At 37.3% G+C, this 22,331-nt stretch overlaps 2 protein-coding genes across 2 annotated transcripts; both read right to left on the bottom strand.

The window, feature by feature from the left end:
* Positions 1-1,200: 1,200 nt before the first annotated feature.
* LOC122638776 (protein FAR1-RELATED SEQUENCE 12-like) lies at positions 1,201-7,491 on the bottom strand. Its single transcript, XM_043831624.1, has 4 exons — positions 7,446-7,491; positions 5,141-5,526; positions 3,666-4,652; positions 1,201-1,332 (listed from the first exon to the last, which is right to left on the bottom strand). The coding sequence occupies exons 1-4, from the start codon at positions 7,489-7,491 to the stop codon at positions 1,201-1,203; spliced, it is 1,551 nt and encodes a 516-aa protein (XP_043687559.1).
* A 2,212-nt stretch (positions 7,492-9,703) lies between these two features.
* LOC122638775 (senescence-specific cysteine protease SAG12-like) lies at positions 9,704-11,982 on the bottom strand. The gene is made up of 2 exons (XM_043831623.1): positions 11,538-11,982; positions 9,704-10,338 (listed from the first exon to the last, which is right to left on the bottom strand). Exons 1-2 carry the CDS (start codon positions 11,980-11,982, stop codon positions 9,746-9,748), a joined length of 1,038 nt encoding a protein of 345 aa, XP_043687558.1. The 3' UTR covers positions 9,704-9,745.
* Positions 11,983-22,331: the final 10,349 nt, after the last annotated feature.

Below are 22,331 nucleotides of genomic sequence, written 5' to 3'. Positions count from 1 at the left end.
CCTTAGGGCCGGATGACCCAATCTATTATGCCACTGAGAAACAGAAGTGCGTTCTCCAATCATGCCCTGTGGAGAGGTTTTATTCATTGAAGCCTTATTTTTATTCAAGAGAACCTAATAAAGACCATCCTTAAGCTTGCCCTGGAGCAGGCGAGTCCCCGTTGCGCGATCCTTCACAAGAAAACTGTCAAGATGAAACTCAAAAATAGCATTGTTGTCACAAGTAAATTGAGCCACAGATAAAAGATTTTTAGTAACCCCAGGAACATGCAAAATATTATTGAGAAGTAAAGACTTAGAGTTGGTGGCGATAGTAGCATTACCAGTGTTTGCTATTGGCAGGCCAAAACCGTTCGCAACTTGCACTTGATCAGTTCCAGTGTATGGCTGGGAGAAGTGAAGATTTTCTAAGCTTGCAGTAAGATGGTGGGAAGCACCCGAATCGGGGAACCACCGATTATCATCAACCAATGGTGCCGAGAAATCAAAAAAATTGCCACTGGGTGGGGCAATAAAACCATCTTGAAAAGCATGATTAAATCTTTGTTTGCAATCCAATGCCTTATGACCAGCAAGTCCACAGATTTGACAAAAAATGGGATTACCTTGATCAGAAGAAGAGACCCCCTGTGAGCGAGAAGCAAAGGAACGTCCCCGAGAAGGACGCCCTCTATTTGTAAATCGGCCACAAGGCTGATTTGAGCCACGAAAGAAGCGCCCCCCATGTAATGCAGTTGAAGTGTGGGAGGCTTGATTAGCCATTGGAGCAGCAATGTCAATAGAGGGGGTCTCAGCTTGAAGGCGAATCTCTTGAGTGAGCAGCATACCCCAAAGATCAGCGTAGTGAACAGGCATCTCATGAGTGGAGATCGCGGTTACGAATGCAGTGTACTCAGGTCCTAATCCATTGAGGATGTAGAGATAAAGGTCCTCGTCTGAGATCGGCCTTCCAACAGTGGCAAGTTGGTCCGCTATTGTTTTGATTTGCAACAGGTAATTGTGAATAGTGGAACCTCCACGCTTGAGGTTCTGAAGTTGGAGCCAAAGTTGAAGGATGCGCGCTGTCGAGGTCGTGGAGTACAGACGCTCAACAGTGGACCAGACTTCATGAGAAGTGGTGCAGCCCACAATCTGGGCATGCACGGTTTCAGTCATGGAAGCTATTGGCCAACACATCAACAGCTAATCTTGACGAACCCATCAAGCATATGCCGGATTGGGAATGGCTTCAGAAGAGGCGGCAGCATCAGTGGCAGGGAGGGTCGATGGAGGGCACACAGAAGTCCCAACCACAATCTCATATAGATTATAACTTTTCAGCAGAGGGATAAGCTGTGACTTCCAGAGAAGATAGTTGGAGTCATTCAGCTAAGGTATTCAGGGATGGGAATCCAAGGGCAGCGGTGGGTGAGGTTTGAAGAAGTGTGGAAGAAAGAGAGTCCCTGGAATCGTTTTCTGCTCTTGATGCCATGATAAAGAAGACACAGCAAGGTAGAAGGAGGAAGAGAAGAGAGATAAAGGACAAGTTGTTTAACGTGGTTCAGTCAAGAGACTTACGTCCACGGCTGGAAGATTTTCAGTGTTTATTCTCCTTTGTATCCATATCCTTAAATAAGGATTGTGAGGGATTCCTTACAATATTAGAAATTCTATTTAAGGTAGTACCCCTGCTGTCATTCCTTTGATTTATATTCCAATGGATTTGATTGATAACCTTGCTGTGATTTGTAGGATAATTATCTTGATTGCCTTGATTGATATTCCAGCTTGCTTGATTGGATTCTTTCCTATCTTGGTTGCCTTCATGGATATCCTTGCTATGATTCTGTCCAGTGGAAGACATGGAGTGTATATCCTTTACATTCTCTAATATACTAAGTTCTAGTTAACTTCCTTAATGCTATATAAACAAAAATAATTGAAAAATGAAAAGAAAAAGGCAATTAAATTCAGGTGCAGCTCCAAGCGGACACAAGAATATGCCTCTCAACAGTCCATGCTTTTACCAATTAAGATACACATACTATATTGCTGCTGTAACTTCAAGTGCATGTTTAATCTCAATGAAAAGACAACAAATATATTATAAAGGAATTGGGTATTCTTCTGAAACTATCCAAGGATTCTATACACCAATAAGATCTCATATTGGACATGTCCAAGAGCTTCTTCTATATCTGCCTGATCATAAGCAACTTTTTAATGTGAACTTCTAGGATTACAATGGTACTGCCCATAAACTGCATATATAATGACTGAGATGATGATGCCCACTTGAAAATCATGAAACAGATGACAAGAAAACACAAGTGGGTCTACATAAACCTGAACAGAAAAAACAGAGACAATATAGTTAAAAGAAAGAAGGTTGAGTGAAATTTGAAATAGAATGACCAACAACATATACTAATAAGATGCATAATTACTATGTCCAAGATCCCGAGTAGCCAAATAAGTGGAGGTTGTGTTGCTTGGAGCCTTGGATTGGTCCGTCCAGTCGATTGAAGTCACATAGGTGAAGTTACATGAAGGTGGAGGCTTACAACAACCATACTACAGATCACATCACCGAAAGAGAACTAAATAATAGATTTGCATTTTAATTGAGTATTGAGATCAAATTTAGTCAAAATCATAGTTGTTTTCACAAAACACTATAAGCCCAGTACTTCTCATTCAAATACTTGAGATAAAGAGAAAGCCAAGGTTGCAGCACCATACATATACTACACAAATAGACTCATGGCATTGATGGAAGGCATGACAGATTAACATGATTTCTAATGATAGATAACCACAAGTGCAATGAAATCAGCTGTCATGCATAATTAACAATATACCTCCAATCACTCACCATATGGGACCTAACAAAATTTATAGAATTACAAAAAAACTGTCAAGGGTTTAGTGAATAAGGAGGTTCTGCATGACAATCACAGATTTAGTCAGTAAGGAGCAAGTTTGTTTTTACAAAAAATAATTAAAAAAAAAACCCCAACATTATATCTAACATAAATGTTTTACCATTCAAATCTATTTACAAAGATTGGTTGCTTCATTCTGTATTATCCCTCAAGGTATCTATTTGCACAGATCGGTTCATGCCTTGTGTATTTTCCAATCTGGTCTCTATTTGCAAAGTTCGGTTGCTTCTTTGTGTATTATCCCCCAATGTATTGCTTTGTGAAACCAGGTTGTTGTCTTGTGTATTATCCCTTAAGGTTCCCATAGTATCCTATAAATACATTGTATAAAAAACATATAAAGTGTAGATAACACTATTCAATATTTAAATATGAAGTTCAAAGCAATATATGACTGCATGAAACAAGGAAAATTACCAGAGGACAATTTTGAATGTTGTGACCTATACCACCACAAGTAGAACAATGGTAACCCCTTCTCTGAACAGCTGTTTCAATGCCACCCCGCAAAAGATGTAATCTCGGTCTCCCCCTTGTTAACGAGGTACGTACTGGATCATTTATTCTGGGTCGGACTATATTTGAAGGTCCTACAGTACAACTTGTAGGAGGCACAGTCGGTTGTAATCTCTGGACCTATAATAACCCTTCATTCAATATTTTTAAGACAACCTCTAACCTCTCTTGGGAAAGAGATCCTTCCATGGTAAATCTATTGGCAAAGTCTTGTAAAAGTCATACTGGTTGTTGTGGCAGTCCTTCAAATGATTCAGGCATAGATACAAATGGGATGTTACTAAATCGGGCAATTTTGGTCCACCTACATAGGATATACCTCGAGGGAATCTGGGATCTGTCTGTTATCACGTATATCTTAAGTATATGTCTGTACAATATACCTTTGTTAATGAACAAGTTACATCCAAAAATTATGATATCAGTTTCATGATTATGCAACACATTTTGCACATCAATCTCTCGATTCCCATCTCTCTTAAAGACCTTGTACCTCTTCTCTGTAATTTCATAATCACATTGATTTGCTTCCAAACCAAAACATACGTACCACTCTTCCGAAAACACCCTGAACACCTTTGCCGTATAAACGGTAGCGGCTTGTTGCTCGATTTTGTGAGCTATAGAACAAGTAGGGGCTGAGGTGATGCAGAAAGCATCTTCCTTGGCTTCTTTTCCTCTTCTTTTTTTCACAGCCTCTTCATTTTGGGTAACAAATTCATTTAGAGGTGTTGCAGATGTGAAGAAGCCCTTAAAATACTTATTCATTGACTCTCCCCTCTGTGTCATACGCATACCAGCAAAAAAGGTATCATGATAGTAACAAGGCACCCAGTGTTCATGTATCCTAAATTGCTTCTTTAACCATAAATGATCCTGTAAATTAAACCTATATAGCATGCTCTGCCAACCCTCCTCAAATTCAAGTGTTGTATTAGAATTATAAATACAACTATATGCTGGCTTCAAATCAGGAAATTTCTTGTACAATGATCTCATGTGTTGTAACCTGTGTTTCTCCAAATGCCATCCACATAGCCGATGGACAGTCAATGAAAACACATGCTTAATTGCTCTCATTATACTATGGTCTTGATCAGTAAAGATTGCTTTAGGCTGTACATTTTGCATTGCTTGAAGCCATGTCCTAAATAACCACATAAATGATTCCTTTGTCTCATCAGCTATTAGGCCACAACCCAAAAGCGTACACTGCATATGGTGATTAACACCAGTAAAAGGAGCAAATGGGAACTTATATTTGTTTTTTTTTATAAGTGGTATCAAAGACAATAGCATCACCAAAAATCTTGTATTGTTCCCGTGCTCTACTATCCACCCAAAAAATCCCAGTAAGTTGTTGCTCTATATTGACACGGATATCACAAAAAAAACCCTGGATCTGATACCCTTTTACTCTCCAAATAGGTAATTGTTTGTTCAAAATCTAACCCTATGTAATTTCTTCGCTTTGACCTTAGTAGATTCAAACAAAATGCATCACTTATACCAGCAAACTGCTCACCACCAACAAAATCTTTTACAATTCTCATTATTAGTGAAGCTGGTATCCCACACTTATGAAGTCGTTCTATAAGCTCAACTGTACCTCTATGCTTTTTCTAATGTGATCTAAGTCTAAAAGAATCATTACTGTCCACCAATATATGGTTGTGCTCCTTCTCAAATTTATCCACTACCCACAATCCATTATTACTCTTGATCTTCATTACAGCCCCACAATTAGTTTTCTTTGTCACTCGAGGCGTGTAATCCACCTTTCTCCGTTTATCAAATATTTTCTCACCTTGATTTGAACACACATAGTATCTTGATATTACGTGTTTATCTAACTTTGAACGATCAACCCTGTATTTCCTAACTGAAAACTCCATCTCCTTGGCATATTTGTTATAATGTTCATATGCCTCATCTTCAGTCTGAAATACCATGCGAATAGTGGGTTCCAAGTCATTAACATTGGTACTGATGACTGCCATATTCTCATCCCCATCTAAGCTCAAATCAACAGCTTCTTCTTCATCAAACTCATCAACTGAATCAAGTCTTTGGTCTTCTACTGATTCTGATATTTCGAATTTATTATGTTCTTATTATCAGAACCTTTATACTATTGAACCTATAGATGATGAGGATTTATCTTATGTATTTAATCTTGTTAATCCTATTGTAACTGATGAGATGAACAATGCCTTGTGTTTGCTCCCATCTATGGAGGAAGTAAAGAGGGCTCTCTTTGCTATGGCCCCTTTGATGGCTCCATGACCTGATGGATTTTACCCATATTTTTTCAGCGGCATTGGAAAATAGTGAAGGATGATATTTTTTCCTATGTGACTGAATTTTTTGTTACAGGCATTATTTCCTTGGATCTTAACAGAACCCATGTTTGCCTTATTCCAAAAGTGGCTCATCCTGAAACTGCAGATCAGTTTAAGTCTATTAGTCTTTGTAATGTGATTTTCAAGATCATTACAAAGTTTATTGTAGATCATTTGCATGGAGTTCTTCATTAGATTATTGCGCCCAATCTGTCAACTTTTATTCCTTCTTGGCTTATTTCTGACAATATCATGATTGCTCATGAATTATTTCACTATATTAAGAAGCAGAAAAGGGATAAGATATGTTCTTGGCGCTCAAGCTAGATATGCAGAAACCATATGACAAATTGGAGTGGCGATTTATTGAAGGCATGCTTTTGATGATGAGATTTCGCCAAATGTGGGTGGATATATCGAGTTATGGCCTGTATTTAATATGTTTCTTATTCCCTACTTATTAATGGTTGTGCAAAGGGATCCTTTACTTCAACCTGAGGAATACGCCAAGGGGATCCTATATCCCCTACAATTTTTATTATATGCTCTCAAGCATTATCTTCTATTATTGCTCATTAAGTAGAGGGAGGTGATCTACATGGCATCAAAGTTCAACATAGAGGTCCTGCCATTACTCATCTATTATCTGTTGATGATTGCTTGTTGTTCTCTAAAGTAAAATTGCAGGAAATCCAAGCACTCAAGAAATGCCTAAAATTATATTGTAAGGCAACAGGGCAGGCTATCAATCTTCAAAAGTCAAGCTTGACTTTTAGCCCAAATACCCACATAAAATTTTGGAGGTGGTTCTCACGTGCTTTGAAGGTGTCTTATGGAGATGGGCCCTCAAAATACTTAGGCTTACCAACTGAGTTAGAGCTATCTAAGATGGAGCTTTTTCAAGAAGTAAAGGAGAGAACCACCCAAAAGTTACAAGGCTGGAAAAGAAATTGCCTATCACATGCTGGCAAGGAAGTTCTTCTCAAGGCTGCTATTTCACCCATGACAAACTTTGTAGCATCCCACTTTAAAATTCCTGTGTTGATCCATGACTCCATAAGAAAAGATGCATCAAATTTCTATTGGGGCGATATGGTGACAAGGATGCAAAAATCCACTGGATTTCATGGGCACGACTATGTAGATCAAAGTCCAAGGGTGGTTTGGGGTTTAAAGTTACAAGGCTCAAAAATCAAGCGTTGTTGGCTAAGACTGCTTGGCGGCTTTGGGCTTCACCGGATTCTTATTGGGCCATCTTGCTGAAGTCTATTTACTTTCCAAAATCCTCTTTCCTTGAAGCAAAGTTGGGTAACAAACCAAACTGGGGATGGCAGAGTATTCTAGAGGGCCGCGAGACCTTATTGCCTAGACTTTTATGGTAAATAGGTAATGATGAAAGTGTGCGGATCTGGGAGGACAACTGGGTGCCGACAATTCCAAAATATAAGATCCCACACATCAAGCCAGCAGGGTGTCCAGTTATTTTTGTTTCAGAGCTTATTGATCCTATAGCTAGATGCTGGAAGATGGAGCTTTTGAGGCAATGGTTTCAGCCCTATGTGGTGGATGCTATTCTGAACATCTATTTGTGCTTATTTACAAGAGAGGATACTCGGGTGTGGGGCATTTAAAAAATGGTATATTCACTATCAAAACAGCATACCATTTACTCTCAAACGACGCTCATGCTGTAGCTTCTGTTGGTCCATCTACAACTAGAGTCCATCAGTGGGAACTAGTTCCAGATTCTGTATGGAATCGTATTTGGTCCATTGACACCCTACCAAAGATCAAGGCATTTTTGTGGAGATCTTGTGCGTAGGGACTTGCTACTGGTGAAGCACTAGCCTCTTGACAGATCCCTTTAGACCACTCTTGTCGCAGATGTGGAGCAGATATGGAATCAACAAGCCATGTGCTCTTTGAGTGTGAATTTGCAAAGATGGTGTGGTTTGGTAGCAGCTTAACTCTATCTTATCTAGCAAATCGAGTCCCTTCGATCACCGAATGGATGACTAGATGGGATCCTTTATTTCGATCAGACAAGAAGCTTGCTAGGGAAACTTTATCCAGGGTGTCCTTCCTCTGTTGGTATATTTGGTGTGCAAGAAAAATGACCTTATCTTCAAGGTCAAGACGTGGACGTCTCAAGAGGTAATTCAAGTAGCTGAGAAAGCCTATATGGAATACGCCTCATCCAAGATAGCTGGATCTAAGCATGGTTCTCCTCCAACCCCTTCTCAAGGTAATATAGTTGCTACATGGAAGGCCCCTCCACAGGAATTTGTTAAAGTAAATTGTGATGCGGCTATGCCAAAGAATGGTATGAAGGTAGGTCTAGGCTGTGTTTTCAGGGATTATGTTGGTAGGATTATCCAAGCTATATCTGTGCCATGTCCTTTTAACACTTTGGCTCAGGGTGAAGCACTTGCTGTCCGGTGTGCATTGACTCAAGCAATTGCCTTAGGGAATGTTCGCATCCAGGTGGAATATGACAACAAAGAGGTTATTGAACTGATTCAAGACAGGTCTCGAACACCAGTGCTAGAAGTGGCTCCTATTATCAAGGATAATCAAGTCCTTTGTGATTCCTTTGAATCGATCTCCTTTCTTGTATTCCAAGGATGACAAATTATGTTGCTGATATCCTTGCTAGGAAGGCTCTGTCTATTATGTGTTTGACAGTTTAGCCACATTCCATTCCTTGGCTTAACAGGTTATGCCTGGCTGAAACCGCTGATTGTATACATGATTATCATCAGTAAAATCCTTTTCTACCCAAAAAAAAACAAAAAAATGAAACATGAGGTACCCAAATATAATAAATCAAACTTGAAGCACCCTGATATAGTTTCTCTAAACATTATGTAACCCAAGTGTAATTTAACCTACCTAAAATATAGATTAGATTGTGACTCGTTTCTAAATGATAAACTTAGATTATGACTTTGGTTCTAAATGAACTTTAATATTAAAACATAACTTTATTTAACATATACAATGTTTGGCACCCAAATTAGGTGCACAAGTAAGGCCCCAATTTTTTAACCAAAAAAAAGTGGGCCTCAATTTCACCTACACATATTTCAAAGTTCAAGCTAACATAATGGGTCCATTTGCCAGGTTGCAAATTCACAAAATAATTAAAAATCAAAATAGGAGCAAAGTGGTTTAGTGGCTGAAAATATAGAATGGTCAAGGATCCAATAAAGGTGGATCATATGGTAAAGTGGAATTATCGAAGTCTTGCTATCTATCCAACTGATTACATTGGCCGTATCATCTCCTCGTATGGTTCCTGTGTTTCCCAACCTCCATTTCTTCTTATGGTCCACTACAAGCTGCTTTCTATCATATTATTTAAACGGTTCAGTTCGGTTTAAATCGTTTAATTAAACTGTCTTAATTTTGATACGATAACTGAACCATTTATTAAACAATTTTACTATTTCTGTTCGATTTCGATAAATGGTTTTTTTTTGGCACAGTTATGTACATCTAAGAGTGTTAAATGGTTTAATTCGGTTTAAACCATTTATTTAAACAACCTCGATTTAAAAACCATAGCTGAACCATTTATCAAACATTTCACGGTATTGATTTAAACAGTTTGATTTCGATAAACGGTATTGGTTTGATTTTGACACCCTTAGTTTTCCCATCTTATTCTTAAGGGTCAACTAGCAGCTTTGTGTTTACTATTCCTTAACTCTCTCTCTCTCTCTCTCTCTCTCTCTCTATTCCTTAACTCATGGGTTCTCTCGTGCATTAAAAACTAGAAATTACAGAAGATAATAAAAAGGTTTTGAACTTACATATTTTTCTAACTGTCCATGCTTACAAGTTTTTATTATACTAGCAACACCAACAGACAATTGACATGACTATATGTACATATTTTCATTTCTGGAATAAAACATGAAGAACTGGAATTCCTTCATCACTTAATTCTATAACTTATTATTATATAGTAGGATAAGATGCTTTCATGGCAAGTCCACAAAGACCTTCTTTTTCAGCAACATCTCTTTGAATCTTCATGTACCCATTTTCACCCCAACCAGTCCCCCAAGAATTCTTCACCAACCAATACTTAGTTCCATCTTTATTCACACCATAACCAATCACAGTAACTGCATGATCCAGATTAGTGCTACACTCCCCAGTGAATAACCCACTTGAATAGAACTGAAAAGAAAATCCACTTCCTTCTATGGCAACAGAGACAGGTTGATTAGCCACTGCATTGAGTAGTGCCTTCTCATTGTTAGCAGGAACATCTTCATATCCAGTGATCTTTGCTGCATGGTAAGCTGCCTTATTCTTATGGCAAGTTCCATCAATTCCCTCATATGGATAGTTGGATTCAGTTGTGAGGCCTTGGTTTTGTTGGATGAATTGGAAAGCATTGTCCATGAGTCCACCCTCGCAGCCCGAATCGATGCCATTTATATCACAATCTACTAGTTCTTGCTCGGATAGAGAGACTAGCTTACCAGTCTTTAGTTTGATAATTCCTTCCATGGCTGCAACTGCTGAGAATGCCCAACAACAACCTATATTTTGATAGGTAATATCAAATTTATTAGAAAAAAAAACAAAACAATATACAAGATAAGCGGGTTACCCCTCAGAAGGAGACAAGGTCCCAAGACAACAGCAAAACTACAAAGGATCAAACAAGTGAGGGTAGGGGCGCGAGCCCATCTGAAACAATACAGGTGAATCCCAAGAAAGGAGTACACTCAAAGAAACTATCTAGAAGACCATATGGGCTGAACACCCCAACTCATCACAAGGAATTGATTCCAAGTTGTTTTAGGATCCTTATAAAACGTAACAATTAAATTGGTTCTTAATTTAGATTCACGATGTACTGCATGGGATATGTTGGAAGTATGGGGGAAAATTAGGCTATAAATTTTGGCTGTCTAGATTTTCAATCATATTAATAATAGGTGTTGAAATTTAAAGTCATGTTGTCTACATCATCATCTAATCGTTATTTAATCTTTATCGAACCTAACATGACCACGTGGTAGAATAATACTCTTAAAAGTGCTTAAGAAAATCAACTCTCTTTTTAAGAATAGGAGTCAAAGATATTTGAAAAAACATTAGAAAAGGACAGCTATCTAAGGAATATTACCATCTTTCTGACCTAATATGATTAGTCCATGTTGTAAAACATGATAAAATTCAGAAGTTATGAGTTTCTTTTTTTTGTTCTTTCAAAGGCTTGAGTTAAGCATGATTATAAAAAAGCATAAGGTTCATGCACTTGTTGTTACCAAGTACGTACGTGAACTAAGAAGTTATAACATCTTTTTTGCCCCTTATTTTATTCTCAAATTTTATTTAATACATACTTAACCTCGTCATTTCACATAGACAATGACAACTTTCGAAAATAAAATAATAAGAAGTCACTTTCAACTTATTTTAAAAATCATTTTTTTTATTCATAACTAAAATCACTTTTGAAAATATGACGAGTGCGTGATCTAAGAAGTTGTAACCTCACTTATTTTGCCCCTTTGTCTTATTCCCAAAATTTATTTAATATAGGGTTAATCTTGTCATTTCACATAGACAATAACAACTTTTGAAAATAATATAATAATAAGTAACTAAAATCACTTTTGAAAATATGACGAGGGGTGAAAAAAGTAAGATTACAATTTTGTTGTAACCAACGTTAGTTACTAGAAGATTTTCGCTAAAAATAATTGAATTGACAAAGTAAGGTTCTCACCACATTGGCCTTGGTCTTTGATAGGGGTAACAGCTCCTTCCCTTATCCAGTCCAAGCTAGTTGGCACAACAGTCACGTTATGATACTTAAAAACTGTGTTTGAAGAAGATGACCTTTTACTTCCTGTAGATTTCATCATATATCCAGTACGAACTGCCTTGAACTCTTCATTCTCTAAATCTGCAAACCGATTGATACTTAGCTTATATGGTTTATTCCCATCTTTATTGAAAGACTCTATACGTTCCACGTTGTTCTTGAACACCAAGAACCGCTTCTCCTTCTCTTTAACATCTCTATACACACGCCCATATTCACCCATCCATTGCTCATGCCTATTCACCATAGCCATTTCATCAAGAGTTCTAGCTTCTACTTGAGAAGCCCAAAACCCTAAACCAAGGCATATGGCTAAGCAGAAGCAGCACTGGAGTCTCAAAGCCATTGTTGTTAAAAGACTTAGACTTGAAGTACTTCAATTTGAGTGGTTTTCTCTAGTTTATATAGACTATTTGCTTCCTCTACAAAAACACTTATTAGTGGAGATATTAATTTAAATTAAAAAAAAAAAGGGTTGGAATCTTCTAGTTTAGAAAGGGTGATAGGAATTGTATAGTATATACTAATAAGTATCGGTTACTTCACTTCAATTAATCAATAAATAATTTTGAAATGGAATCTTTTTGGCTTCCATTGAAAAGGGTTGTTGTCTTATGAAGATGACATCACACCATTCAATGGCCAATATAGGTCTGGTTTAGTTACGTGTAGATTGCAAGTCCAATTAGTTAGGAATCTGTGATAAGATGGATTGATTGATTGTTTTGATTTCGTGTGAGTTCGTCCCAGAGATTCCCATCATGTCCTAACCAACAATAATTGTTTCATTAAACTTATTGGGAATACTGTTTGATTATATCATCCACCAATTTCTTGTTTGTTCCAGTTTAAATATTCTATCCCAATCATGTTCAAGGAATCGGTATTGGATCGGTCGATTATTATATATCTTTTTTTTTTTAAAGCAGAATTTTTATTTGTCATTATAACAGAGACAGTTTTATTCTGTTCTTAATTGAAACCATAGACGTACGTTAATGTTTAACCAATCCATTTCAGCAACAGTGAGCACGTTATGAGTAGTTTCGAAAATCAATTAGTTGGAAAATCACTCACTGTTATAGGAAAGCAAAAGTAGAGTAGACTTGATGGCGAAGAATAGTACTTCACTATAGGTTTCTCATAGTTGGCCTTCTTTTTCTTTTTGTCTATTCCTCAAGATATTATTAAGAACTATTAGGAAACACCTTGCTATCACTTTGATAGTGGTTGTTCTTAGTTTTAGTGTAGGCAGTTTTTTCATCTATCCCTTTTTTGTCTTGAGGTTTCTGCTAATGGTCATGCCGAAAGTGGTTTCTTAAGGCAACTGTTTATCTTTTGTTAATTGATGACATTGCCGAAGGTGGAGTAACAAACCAAATTTATATTTATTTCTTATGGAATGCTTGGGACTATTTATAACGAACATCATTTTTTCATATTAATAAGAGAAAGAGAACATTACCTGGTCACGCGTGGTGCCCTATCCCTACGCCAAGACACAGGGTTGCGTAAATTGACTATTGCGACCCTAGAGATTTTGGCCTTTCCATGGGTGTGGTGGTCATTTTGCATGGCCCTGTGTCTGGCGCAGTGGCCACGGACCACTAAACAACTAGAAACATTCTTTCTCCCTATTTGTTATGAGCTCATGTTCTCTGTGCCGCAGCGTAGGCTGCACCCAGACACATGGACCTACCACTTAGGGGGGCAGGGTGGTCATTACACCCACCCCATGTGTCTGGGTGCAGCCTGCGCCCCTGGCACAGAGAATATTCTCTGTATTAGTTATATAATCTTTGCCAAGCTTTTATTTAAAAAAAAGTGATAAATTTAATGGGGCCATTGATTGCGAAGGAACGGATCAAGTTAGCCTATCAAGGGTTTGGGATATAAGGTAAGTGGGTACGGAAAACTAGGTGTGCAAAATAATGGAATGGGGAGCATCTATTGGGAATCAAAAAATGAGACGTTCTACTTAACAAGCAGCTTGGGCATCAACTCACCTAAACGGTAGTTAGTATAGATCTTAATAATTAGTATATATCTTAATAAATCAGAAAGGAGAACCTCATGCCTAATTAATTCGTATAATAGATTATGATATTCTTGCATGCCTCACAAAACATTGAGGATTAGAGTTCACAATTATTTAATCGTGTCGGGTGATGTATGTATTAAAAAGGATAAAGTTTTCCTCCACCTATAGAGGACGTACGGTTCAACCACCATCGTAGGATTCACAAATCCCTCCTAGGTTTTAAAAAAACACAACGCAGCAGAATGACGATTTTGTAGAAGAAATGCAAAAGAAAAAAGAAATCACACACACACAATACAAGATTTTACGTGGTTCACCCCAAAAATGGAAGGCTATATTCACGGCTGAGCGATAGTACGAATCCACTATTTCTGTGAAGAATAATACAAACCCTCTCTCTCTCTCTCACATCTTTCAAAGAGATAGTTACAATATATAGGAAAACCCTTACCCAAAAATGTCAAAATTGCTCCTAGAGATCCATCCGGTCTGGTTCAAGATTTGAACCAAAATAGGGTAAAAATACATATCAAATCAAAGATCTCGACGAGTTCTATAGGTATCAGCACCGATGCGCTGACATATGTACTTTTAGGCCATTTATGCGCGTCTCAAAAGCGAAATGGCCCGCTGAAGGAACACCACAACACTTTTTGGATTGAGATCAGGCTTTACAATAAGGATTGAGATCAGGCTTTACCAATAACACTAGGGTTTTAGTATGTTCCAAAATACCCTTTTGATACCCATTCCCTCCCCTTGGTGAATGGGATCCCATACACCGTGGGTGGAGGGAAACTCGGACCTGTTAAAAATACCTTATCCAAACGGGACTTAATGTCAATTATTAGTTTGCTATTTGCTATGATCAGATTCACTCAAGAGTAGTGTTTGTTAATTGCACCAATTAATATGGTCTCTATCAGATGAGTTATTATCAAAGTTAGCTTTCCGTATCCTTCAAGATTCCTTCTAATGAGTCAAGAACCATTTTGTTATATGGTGAAATCTTACATATGCGGTTCAGAAGAGAGTAATCAATGATGAAATCATCCATTATTTTTAGCACACACAATGAGATTTCGTTCACACCAAGAAATTCATTCCATTTAATGAAAGCATGAACTGAGAATCATTTTCAAACACAAAGAAAAAATATTACAACTTCTTTTTAATTTATAATAAACTAATAATGGTTCTGAGCTTTCACAAACCAAAATTAAAGAACAAATTATAAGAGCTTTGATCCTACAACTCCATGCATGAATACCACTCTTATGTGGAAAGAAAGCGATTTATCATTTATAAATTCCAATTTATGCATTAGTGATAGTCCAAAACATGACAATGCCACATTGTAGAAGATTCTGAGTCGAGATCCACAATAGGATGAATTTAGTGGTGTTAATATTTCATAAAAGATAAGAAAGACACCAATCATTCTCGTCCCACATAAGAGATTAAATTATATACAAGGATTATCTAAATGACACCTCTATAAGTGTATTTAGAATTTGAAACTTTATTTTTAATTGTCCTTTGTCTTATTTTCAAAAGTTCTTTAAACTAGGGGTATTAAAAGGATTTTCAAAAATATTTTGAAAGTGACTTATTATCAAAAGCTATCATTGTTTTGTACATTTTTTCGATTACACATGTAAAATGATACTATTTGCATTCATCGGAAACAAAAAAAAATTAGTAGTGTATTTTGGAATTGGGAGCTTTTATGTACATCTTACTTTTTTAGGGGGTGGAGAAATAGGGATGGGTAAGGTACCAGCCGAGAGATTTGAAATCAAGACCTCCGGGTGAGCATGGGCATGAAGCACACCACGGCTCACCAACTGCACTAGGCAGCTATTGGTTAATTAATAGTGTGTTATATTAAAAGAGAAACACAGTAAAGTTATAAATTAGGGATTTTCTTATTGACACCTTTCAAGGTGTCAAATAATTTGTAACCTTCCTTTTTTTTTTTTTTAACCCTTTTGGTATGACACCATTTTTCTTAAGGAAAATTTCTTAGATCCACTAGATTAGAACGGAAATTTACAAAATAAGTAGGTTTCAAATTTGTTTTACATCCACTACTTTCTATTTAAAAAGATTTAATTAATCCTCAAAATTGATTGATACTCATGCCATGCAAGAATAAAATAAAATCAAAGTTCCAAAATTGCCCCAACCAAATTTAACTGTTTTAAAAACCGTGAAATCCGATGAAAGTGCTCCTTAATTGTAAGAGTAGAAATCAAAGCTCCTATTACTCCACACAAAAAAAAAAAAATGAAAACAAACTATTGCATCTAGTCCAAAGGGAATTACACCTTAATTGTGGAATAGAAAACAATAGAAATGTATTAAAAAAAAAAAAACAAAATAAAACGAAAAAAAAAAGAGGATGGTTCAAGGTGAATTGGATCCCATAGCGCTCCTAGGGTTTTGGTATATTCCAAAATACCCTCATGATACCTATTCCCACCCTCTCCCACTCCACGGTGAATGTGATCCCATTCACCGTGGGTGTAAGGAAACTCGGTAAAAAAAAAAAAGAGGTAGAGAAAGTTGCGCGTCCCTTCTTTCCTATTTTCCTCATCATGGTTTAGGGGCAATTTTGGAAATTTGCTTTTATTTTACTTTTTTGTGGCATGAGTACTAACTAACTTTGGGGATTGAGTAAATATTTTCAAAATGGAAAGTAATGGATGTAAAACATATTTGAAACCTACTTATCTTGTAATTTCCGTTCTTATCTAGTAGATCTAAGAAATTGTCCCTTGGGGGCAATAGTATCATTTCATATGTGTACTTGATAAATGTGCATGACAATGACACTTTTAGTAATATAATGATATGTCATTTTCTTATTATTTTGAAAACCCTTTTATATCCCTAGCTTAAAAAACTTTTGAGAATAAGACAAAAGGCAATTAAAAGGTGTGGAAGTCTAAATGCATCTAGTTCCTATAAATTATTTGACACCTTAAAGGGTGTCAAAAAGAAAATCACTTACATGAAAATATTTTTATGATATGATCATAAAAATATCCGAATTCAACTCACATCCATGTCCGTTAAAGAATATCCATAGCCAAGCAAGGAATATCCGAATCCAATCACATCCGATTTGTATCTGATCCGTATTCGATCCTTTTACATCAAACTTAACTTTGTTTGAGATGCACCCCTAACCATGGGTTGGAACTGTATCTTTGTCAAAGCATTTTGTTTGAAAAAGTAAGATATAGTAACGATAACAATTGGGTTCTACATGCATAGATAGGCATGGATATAGCTGCTACTTGTACGTTGTAAGGGAACAATGTGATTCGTGCAAGATTGCTAAATAGATTGTATCATACGATGAATAACTAAAGAGTTATTAATTTAGGCTTCATTTTTATCTAAGTAAGAACCATGTTGTTAGCTTCTCCCATTTCCTTGGTGTGTGTACAAATTTTATGGCAGAATTTGCGGTGGTGTTAATGGGCATTAAAATTGCAAAAGAAAAAGGTATCCATCGTTTATGGATTGAATGTGACTTGAAGTCAGTTGTCGAGTGTCTTCCGAACCAGAATATTCCATGGAAAATGCTGCAACAGTGGAACTAGTTGAAAAGTCTACTCAATTCAATGGTATATTTCTCATTGTTTTCAGGAAGTAAATTCAGTGACTGCTATCTTTGCAAAGAGAGCGGCAACGACCTCTCAATGTGATTGTTGGGATGTTGCTCCGCATTGTTTCCTCCCCGATCTTATTTTGGAGAAATCGCTGCATCCAATACATAGGTTTTGCTGATGAGCTTTGGTTTTCTTCTTTGCTCTGCTGAGCATTGCTGAAGGCTGGGGTTTGAAGAATTATTTGGTCTTTGTTTTTGAATCCTCCGAGTATATATACTTGGATGTTAACTCTATATTCTTATTCTTTAATCCATTTTTCTGTTCCTTAGCAAAAAAAAAAAATGTAAAATCCATGTACAAGGTAAAATATAATAGGTAAAAAGTTATACAAGAAGTAAGGAGTTTACTTGAAAAAAAAATTTTAATGTGCTTTTAACCTAGAGCCTCTAAAAAATAATTAAAAACTTAAATTTGATCAACAATTTGAATCAATATGATGACTTAGTATTGTTTCATTGATTTAGTCAAGTTACTCAATAATTCAAAAGGTTTAATTGGCAAACTTTCCCTGGATTGAGACTTGACATGTGAGTAAGGGAGTGAGGGACCTTAAATGTATATATTCACATAATTTTTTGCCCCGACTTTGCCATGTAAAAATATTTGTGTCAGTCAAGATACACCCTATAGACCAATCAAATCAGTAGAGAAACTTCTTCCCTACTTATCTTTTTTGTGGGATTTTATTTGTGGACTGAGTTTCTCTTCACCCAAGAGATTTCCTTTCTTGCAATTGGAAGGGGCTCCAAGGGCAGTGACGGGCTTTGTACAACAATGAAGGGAGATTTATATGACCCCCTGTTTTGTATGGTTTTCTTGGTTCTCAAAATTTTCTAGGCGTATGTTGCACACCAGAGCGATGGAAGATTCCATGTTTGATTTTGAAAATTGACCTCATTAATGGTGTTTTTTGCTCATGTCTCCATAAAAGAAGTCATGCCCCCGTGACAAGAAAAGTGGGTTTCTCATGGGAAAACTGTGGAGAGAGAGAGAGAGAGTGTGTGTGTGTGGGGGGGGGGGGTGGATACAACAGATTATGAAGGTGTTCAAGGACGGAAGTCACAACGAGGATCAAAAAGGGAACTGCCAGAATGATCACGACCAGTGTAGATAGTGGGTTGTTCAAGATCTTCGGAGCAGTCAAAGCTCTTGTTGGAGGGGGTTGCTATGGAAGAATTGGGTGCACATGGATAGGGAGTAATGTTTGTGTAGGAACTGAAGCAGATAGAGTCGGGGAAGCTTTTGATCCCAGGTTGACACTTGAGAGGGGGTGAATTACTGTCTACACAAATTCTTCAAATTCAAACCTTAATTTCCAACATTGCCTACACTCAAAGAGATGTCTTCAAGCAGACCCAATTTTACCAACCAATTACAATATACATGCACGTCCACCTCGCAATCACTGTGTGGCCAGATTTACCAGACAATGCATCTCACTTTGAAGATCAAACACACTCCAATATATGCAGCGGAAAGTAAAGCAGACACAAGACATCAAATTTACGTGGTTTGACCAAATTGCCTACGTCCACGGAGCAATACCCTACCCAGGGTTTCGTATATTGCTCAATACGCTACTCAATGTTTTTGCAACCGCATCCTAGGAACTCCAATCTCTGCTTCAATCTGAGCTACAACTCAGTCAAAGGCAACAACCCCAAACCGTAGGCAAGCCCCAACTTGCTAGGTTCACAATAGAAATTCAAAAATTAAATCCCTCCCATTACATCGACAATCTATGGTTTCACAAAATTCAACAAACCATATAAAAATTAAAAAGGGGATTTTTCAGTTGTGGAATGCCTCTGCCCATGTATTTCCGACATTGACAAATTGTTTGATGTGCACTTGCAACCTCGAACACTCTCAAACAATGTATCTCCTCAAACATGAAAAAACATCAACATCATGAAAAAGGGTTTTTCAACTCTGAAATACCTTCCCTGGGTATTCCCATGTTTCACTATATCTCTAATGTGCATTCAGTATGCTGCACATATCCCCATGTGCATGCGAATCGAGAAAACCACCAAAATAAGTCTTTTGCGAAAAAACATGTTCTGAAGAAGGTTTTTCACATTTTTTTTATTCTTCAAGAAGATGGGTATCATCTCTTTGAACGCGTAGCACTTCACGAAACTCAATTCTGATTTAAAACAAGGGAGATATCCCTATTTTACTGAAACTTGTGAGCTAGGGGTATTTCGGCCATTTAAAAAATGTTTCATGTTAGTTCGTCACTCACCGGACAGAAGCATGGAGTTCCGGGCGTCACGACATAGGGTGGCTCGTTTCTAGACCGTCCAATTAAGCTTCTATTTTTGGTTTGATTAACAACCACTAGATCTTACTGATTCCGCCTCAAGCAAAGAGGGTTTGCTAGTAGCCAATAGAATAGAATCTCTATAGGGTTCCGTATATTTGCCATACATTAGAGAGGGAGCACAGAGTGTACGTGATCAACTTCAAAGATATTCCTCCGATCAGGATCTGTATGTGGCGCACGGTACTTATATATACATCAAAACACAATTAAATGTAATATATGATTTCGTAGTGCGCCATGCAGAAAATCTAGTACACATGACCAATAGAAACACTAGAGATGGTATCTAAACCGTCCCAATCATAGTGCGTTTCACAGAATCCGTTGCAAAAGAATCTTTTAATTTGGACTGTCCATATATGATAAAATATGTGCCTGAAACATTGAAACTCAGTCCTCCTGACCTACTAGAGCTCACGAAATGGAATCTCTCATAAAACACTCATTTTATACCCAAATCAACCCAAACAAATTGGAAAATGATCTTTGTAACCACAAAAATGTGCTTACATAATGTTTTGGAGAAAAAAACAACAGAATACTCATTAAGGAGCTCCAACTTTTCACAAAGCTCTCCCATTTTGATTCTTTTTTTGCACACTTCCACGGAAATCATTATAATTGATTCGTCCGAACTCGTAACGACGTGATTCAAATTGTGTTGGAATCACAACTCGACAAACTGCATATCTTGTGAACAGTTTTTTGCCCATTTCTACCATTAAGACTTTCAAAAATAGCTTCAAAGTGGACCCCACTACGTGATCCTATGAAATCGCAACTTTTGAAGTACAAGGCCTTTATCTGCTGCTTCGGGCCTTTGCCAAATACTGATTAGGGACCCAATATACTTTCAAAATTCAGCCTCCATGCTCGGATGCCGCTATAACCCTGACAAATGACCAAACTGCCGTTGAGTAGAAGCCTGTTTGACCATTCCAGCTCTACCAAATCACCAGTAGCTACTTCCACAACACCACTATGACCAAATATTTCCAAAAAAGACAACAGCACTCCATTTGACCAACATAGATAATTAAAACCGATGGGGTGGGGGAAGAGTATTGGGAAGTTGACTTGCCAAAACTACTTAGAATGGAAATTCCAGAAGATGTGGAAAAATCTAGTTAGATTGTGGTTTAAATTTCTTAAGAAGGTCCATGGAATGTACGGTGGAGACCTTGATCATGCCGCTCATAAGAGTTGAGGGCATCTCTAAGGTTTTTCATCACCGGTCAGAGCTCTATGACATGAAATTCCCGTTGCTAGAGGTTATAACTTCATTATCGACAATGACGGATAGAGGATCGTGTAGACAACCCAAGAGGGGTGAATTGGATAACATGGAATATTGGCCCAATTTCAAAATTCTTTCCAAGCTATCTCAAAACTCCAACAAATGTTAGTAACCAAAATCACAACTTAATTAAATGGAGGAGATAGACAGATGGAGAGAGAGCATACACCAATTTTTATAATGGTTCGGCACGGCCACAATACCATCGTACGTCCATTCTTCAAGCTCCCAACTTGGAATCCAATAACACACTCTCCTTGGAAGATAGGAAAAACACCCTCACACACTCTCCTTACACAATAGGAAAAACATCCTCACACACTCTCTTTGCAGGGTAGGAGAAATACCCTCACAATAATAGTTCTCCAGGATCTATCAACCTTCACAATGATCACCCAATGATCAATCCAAAAACAAGTTGGGGACTTTATCACTTCCCCTTTACACAATCACAATAAAGTGATAAATCAAATTGTTAAACAACCAAAATACAAGTTAACTCTTTGAAGGTAGATATATAAAATGAAGCTCAATCAATCAATCCCCATTTTTCATATGATCTTCAAGTTTTATCTCAATAAGCTGTAGAATATTCAAGTTTTAGACTACCAAGAATTTTTTCATAATCAGCCCAAAAGTCTCTGAAAAACTCAGTATTCTTCTCTTTATTGAGGAGCTTTCCCACAGTCAAATTTCTAGCTGTTTTGCCTCTTAACGGATCTATTTTCCAATTCACTGGTAGACTATTAGACCAAGCTAGTGGGCCGCTACTTTGTAGATTGGATTTGAATACCTCTCAGATTCTACTAGTCGATCGTCTAGTCAGCTGCTGCATTGACCATCTACATAATAGGTATTCAGTGACCAAAGGTGCATGCATCGGTCGGCCACTATATGCTCACTAGTGGGCCACTCATTCATTAGACCGGTCAATCGCCAGTGTTACTTTGGGTCTTTTACCAATATCAACTCATTGCACTTGTACATATCTTCAAGTTTATTCATATAATATGCCAAGTGAATTAATATAAGGTCCATAAAGGTTACCAAGGGACTAAGTTGAGGTTCTTGATGAATATCAACCATTAAGTCCATTTTGACTTAGTTAGTTTACATTATTAACCATCTATTTTAGATATTCCAATTTAGGTCTTTAGGTGATTAGATGAGCTTGAGCATTTGGGATGTTTACATCCTAGGATCATCTGTATAATCACAAAATAAAAACATATCCTAGGGACACATTCAAGCAAACTTAGAATGTTTTCAAGTCTTGATTCGAGTTGCTTGAATTAAATAGATGGGTTAGCTTGATCTTCAAGTTGTGCTCCACCACTCCATGATG

The sequence above is a fragment of the Telopea speciosissima genome, chromosome 9 (genome assembly GCF_018873765.1).
Source record: "Telopea speciosissima isolate NSW1024214 ecotype Mountain lineage chromosome 9, Tspe_v1, whole genome shotgun sequence".
Lineage (NCBI taxonomy): Eukaryota > Viridiplantae > Streptophyta > Magnoliopsida > Proteales > Proteaceae > Telopea > Telopea speciosissima.
This window is presented reverse-complemented; position numbering and strand designations above follow the sequence as displayed.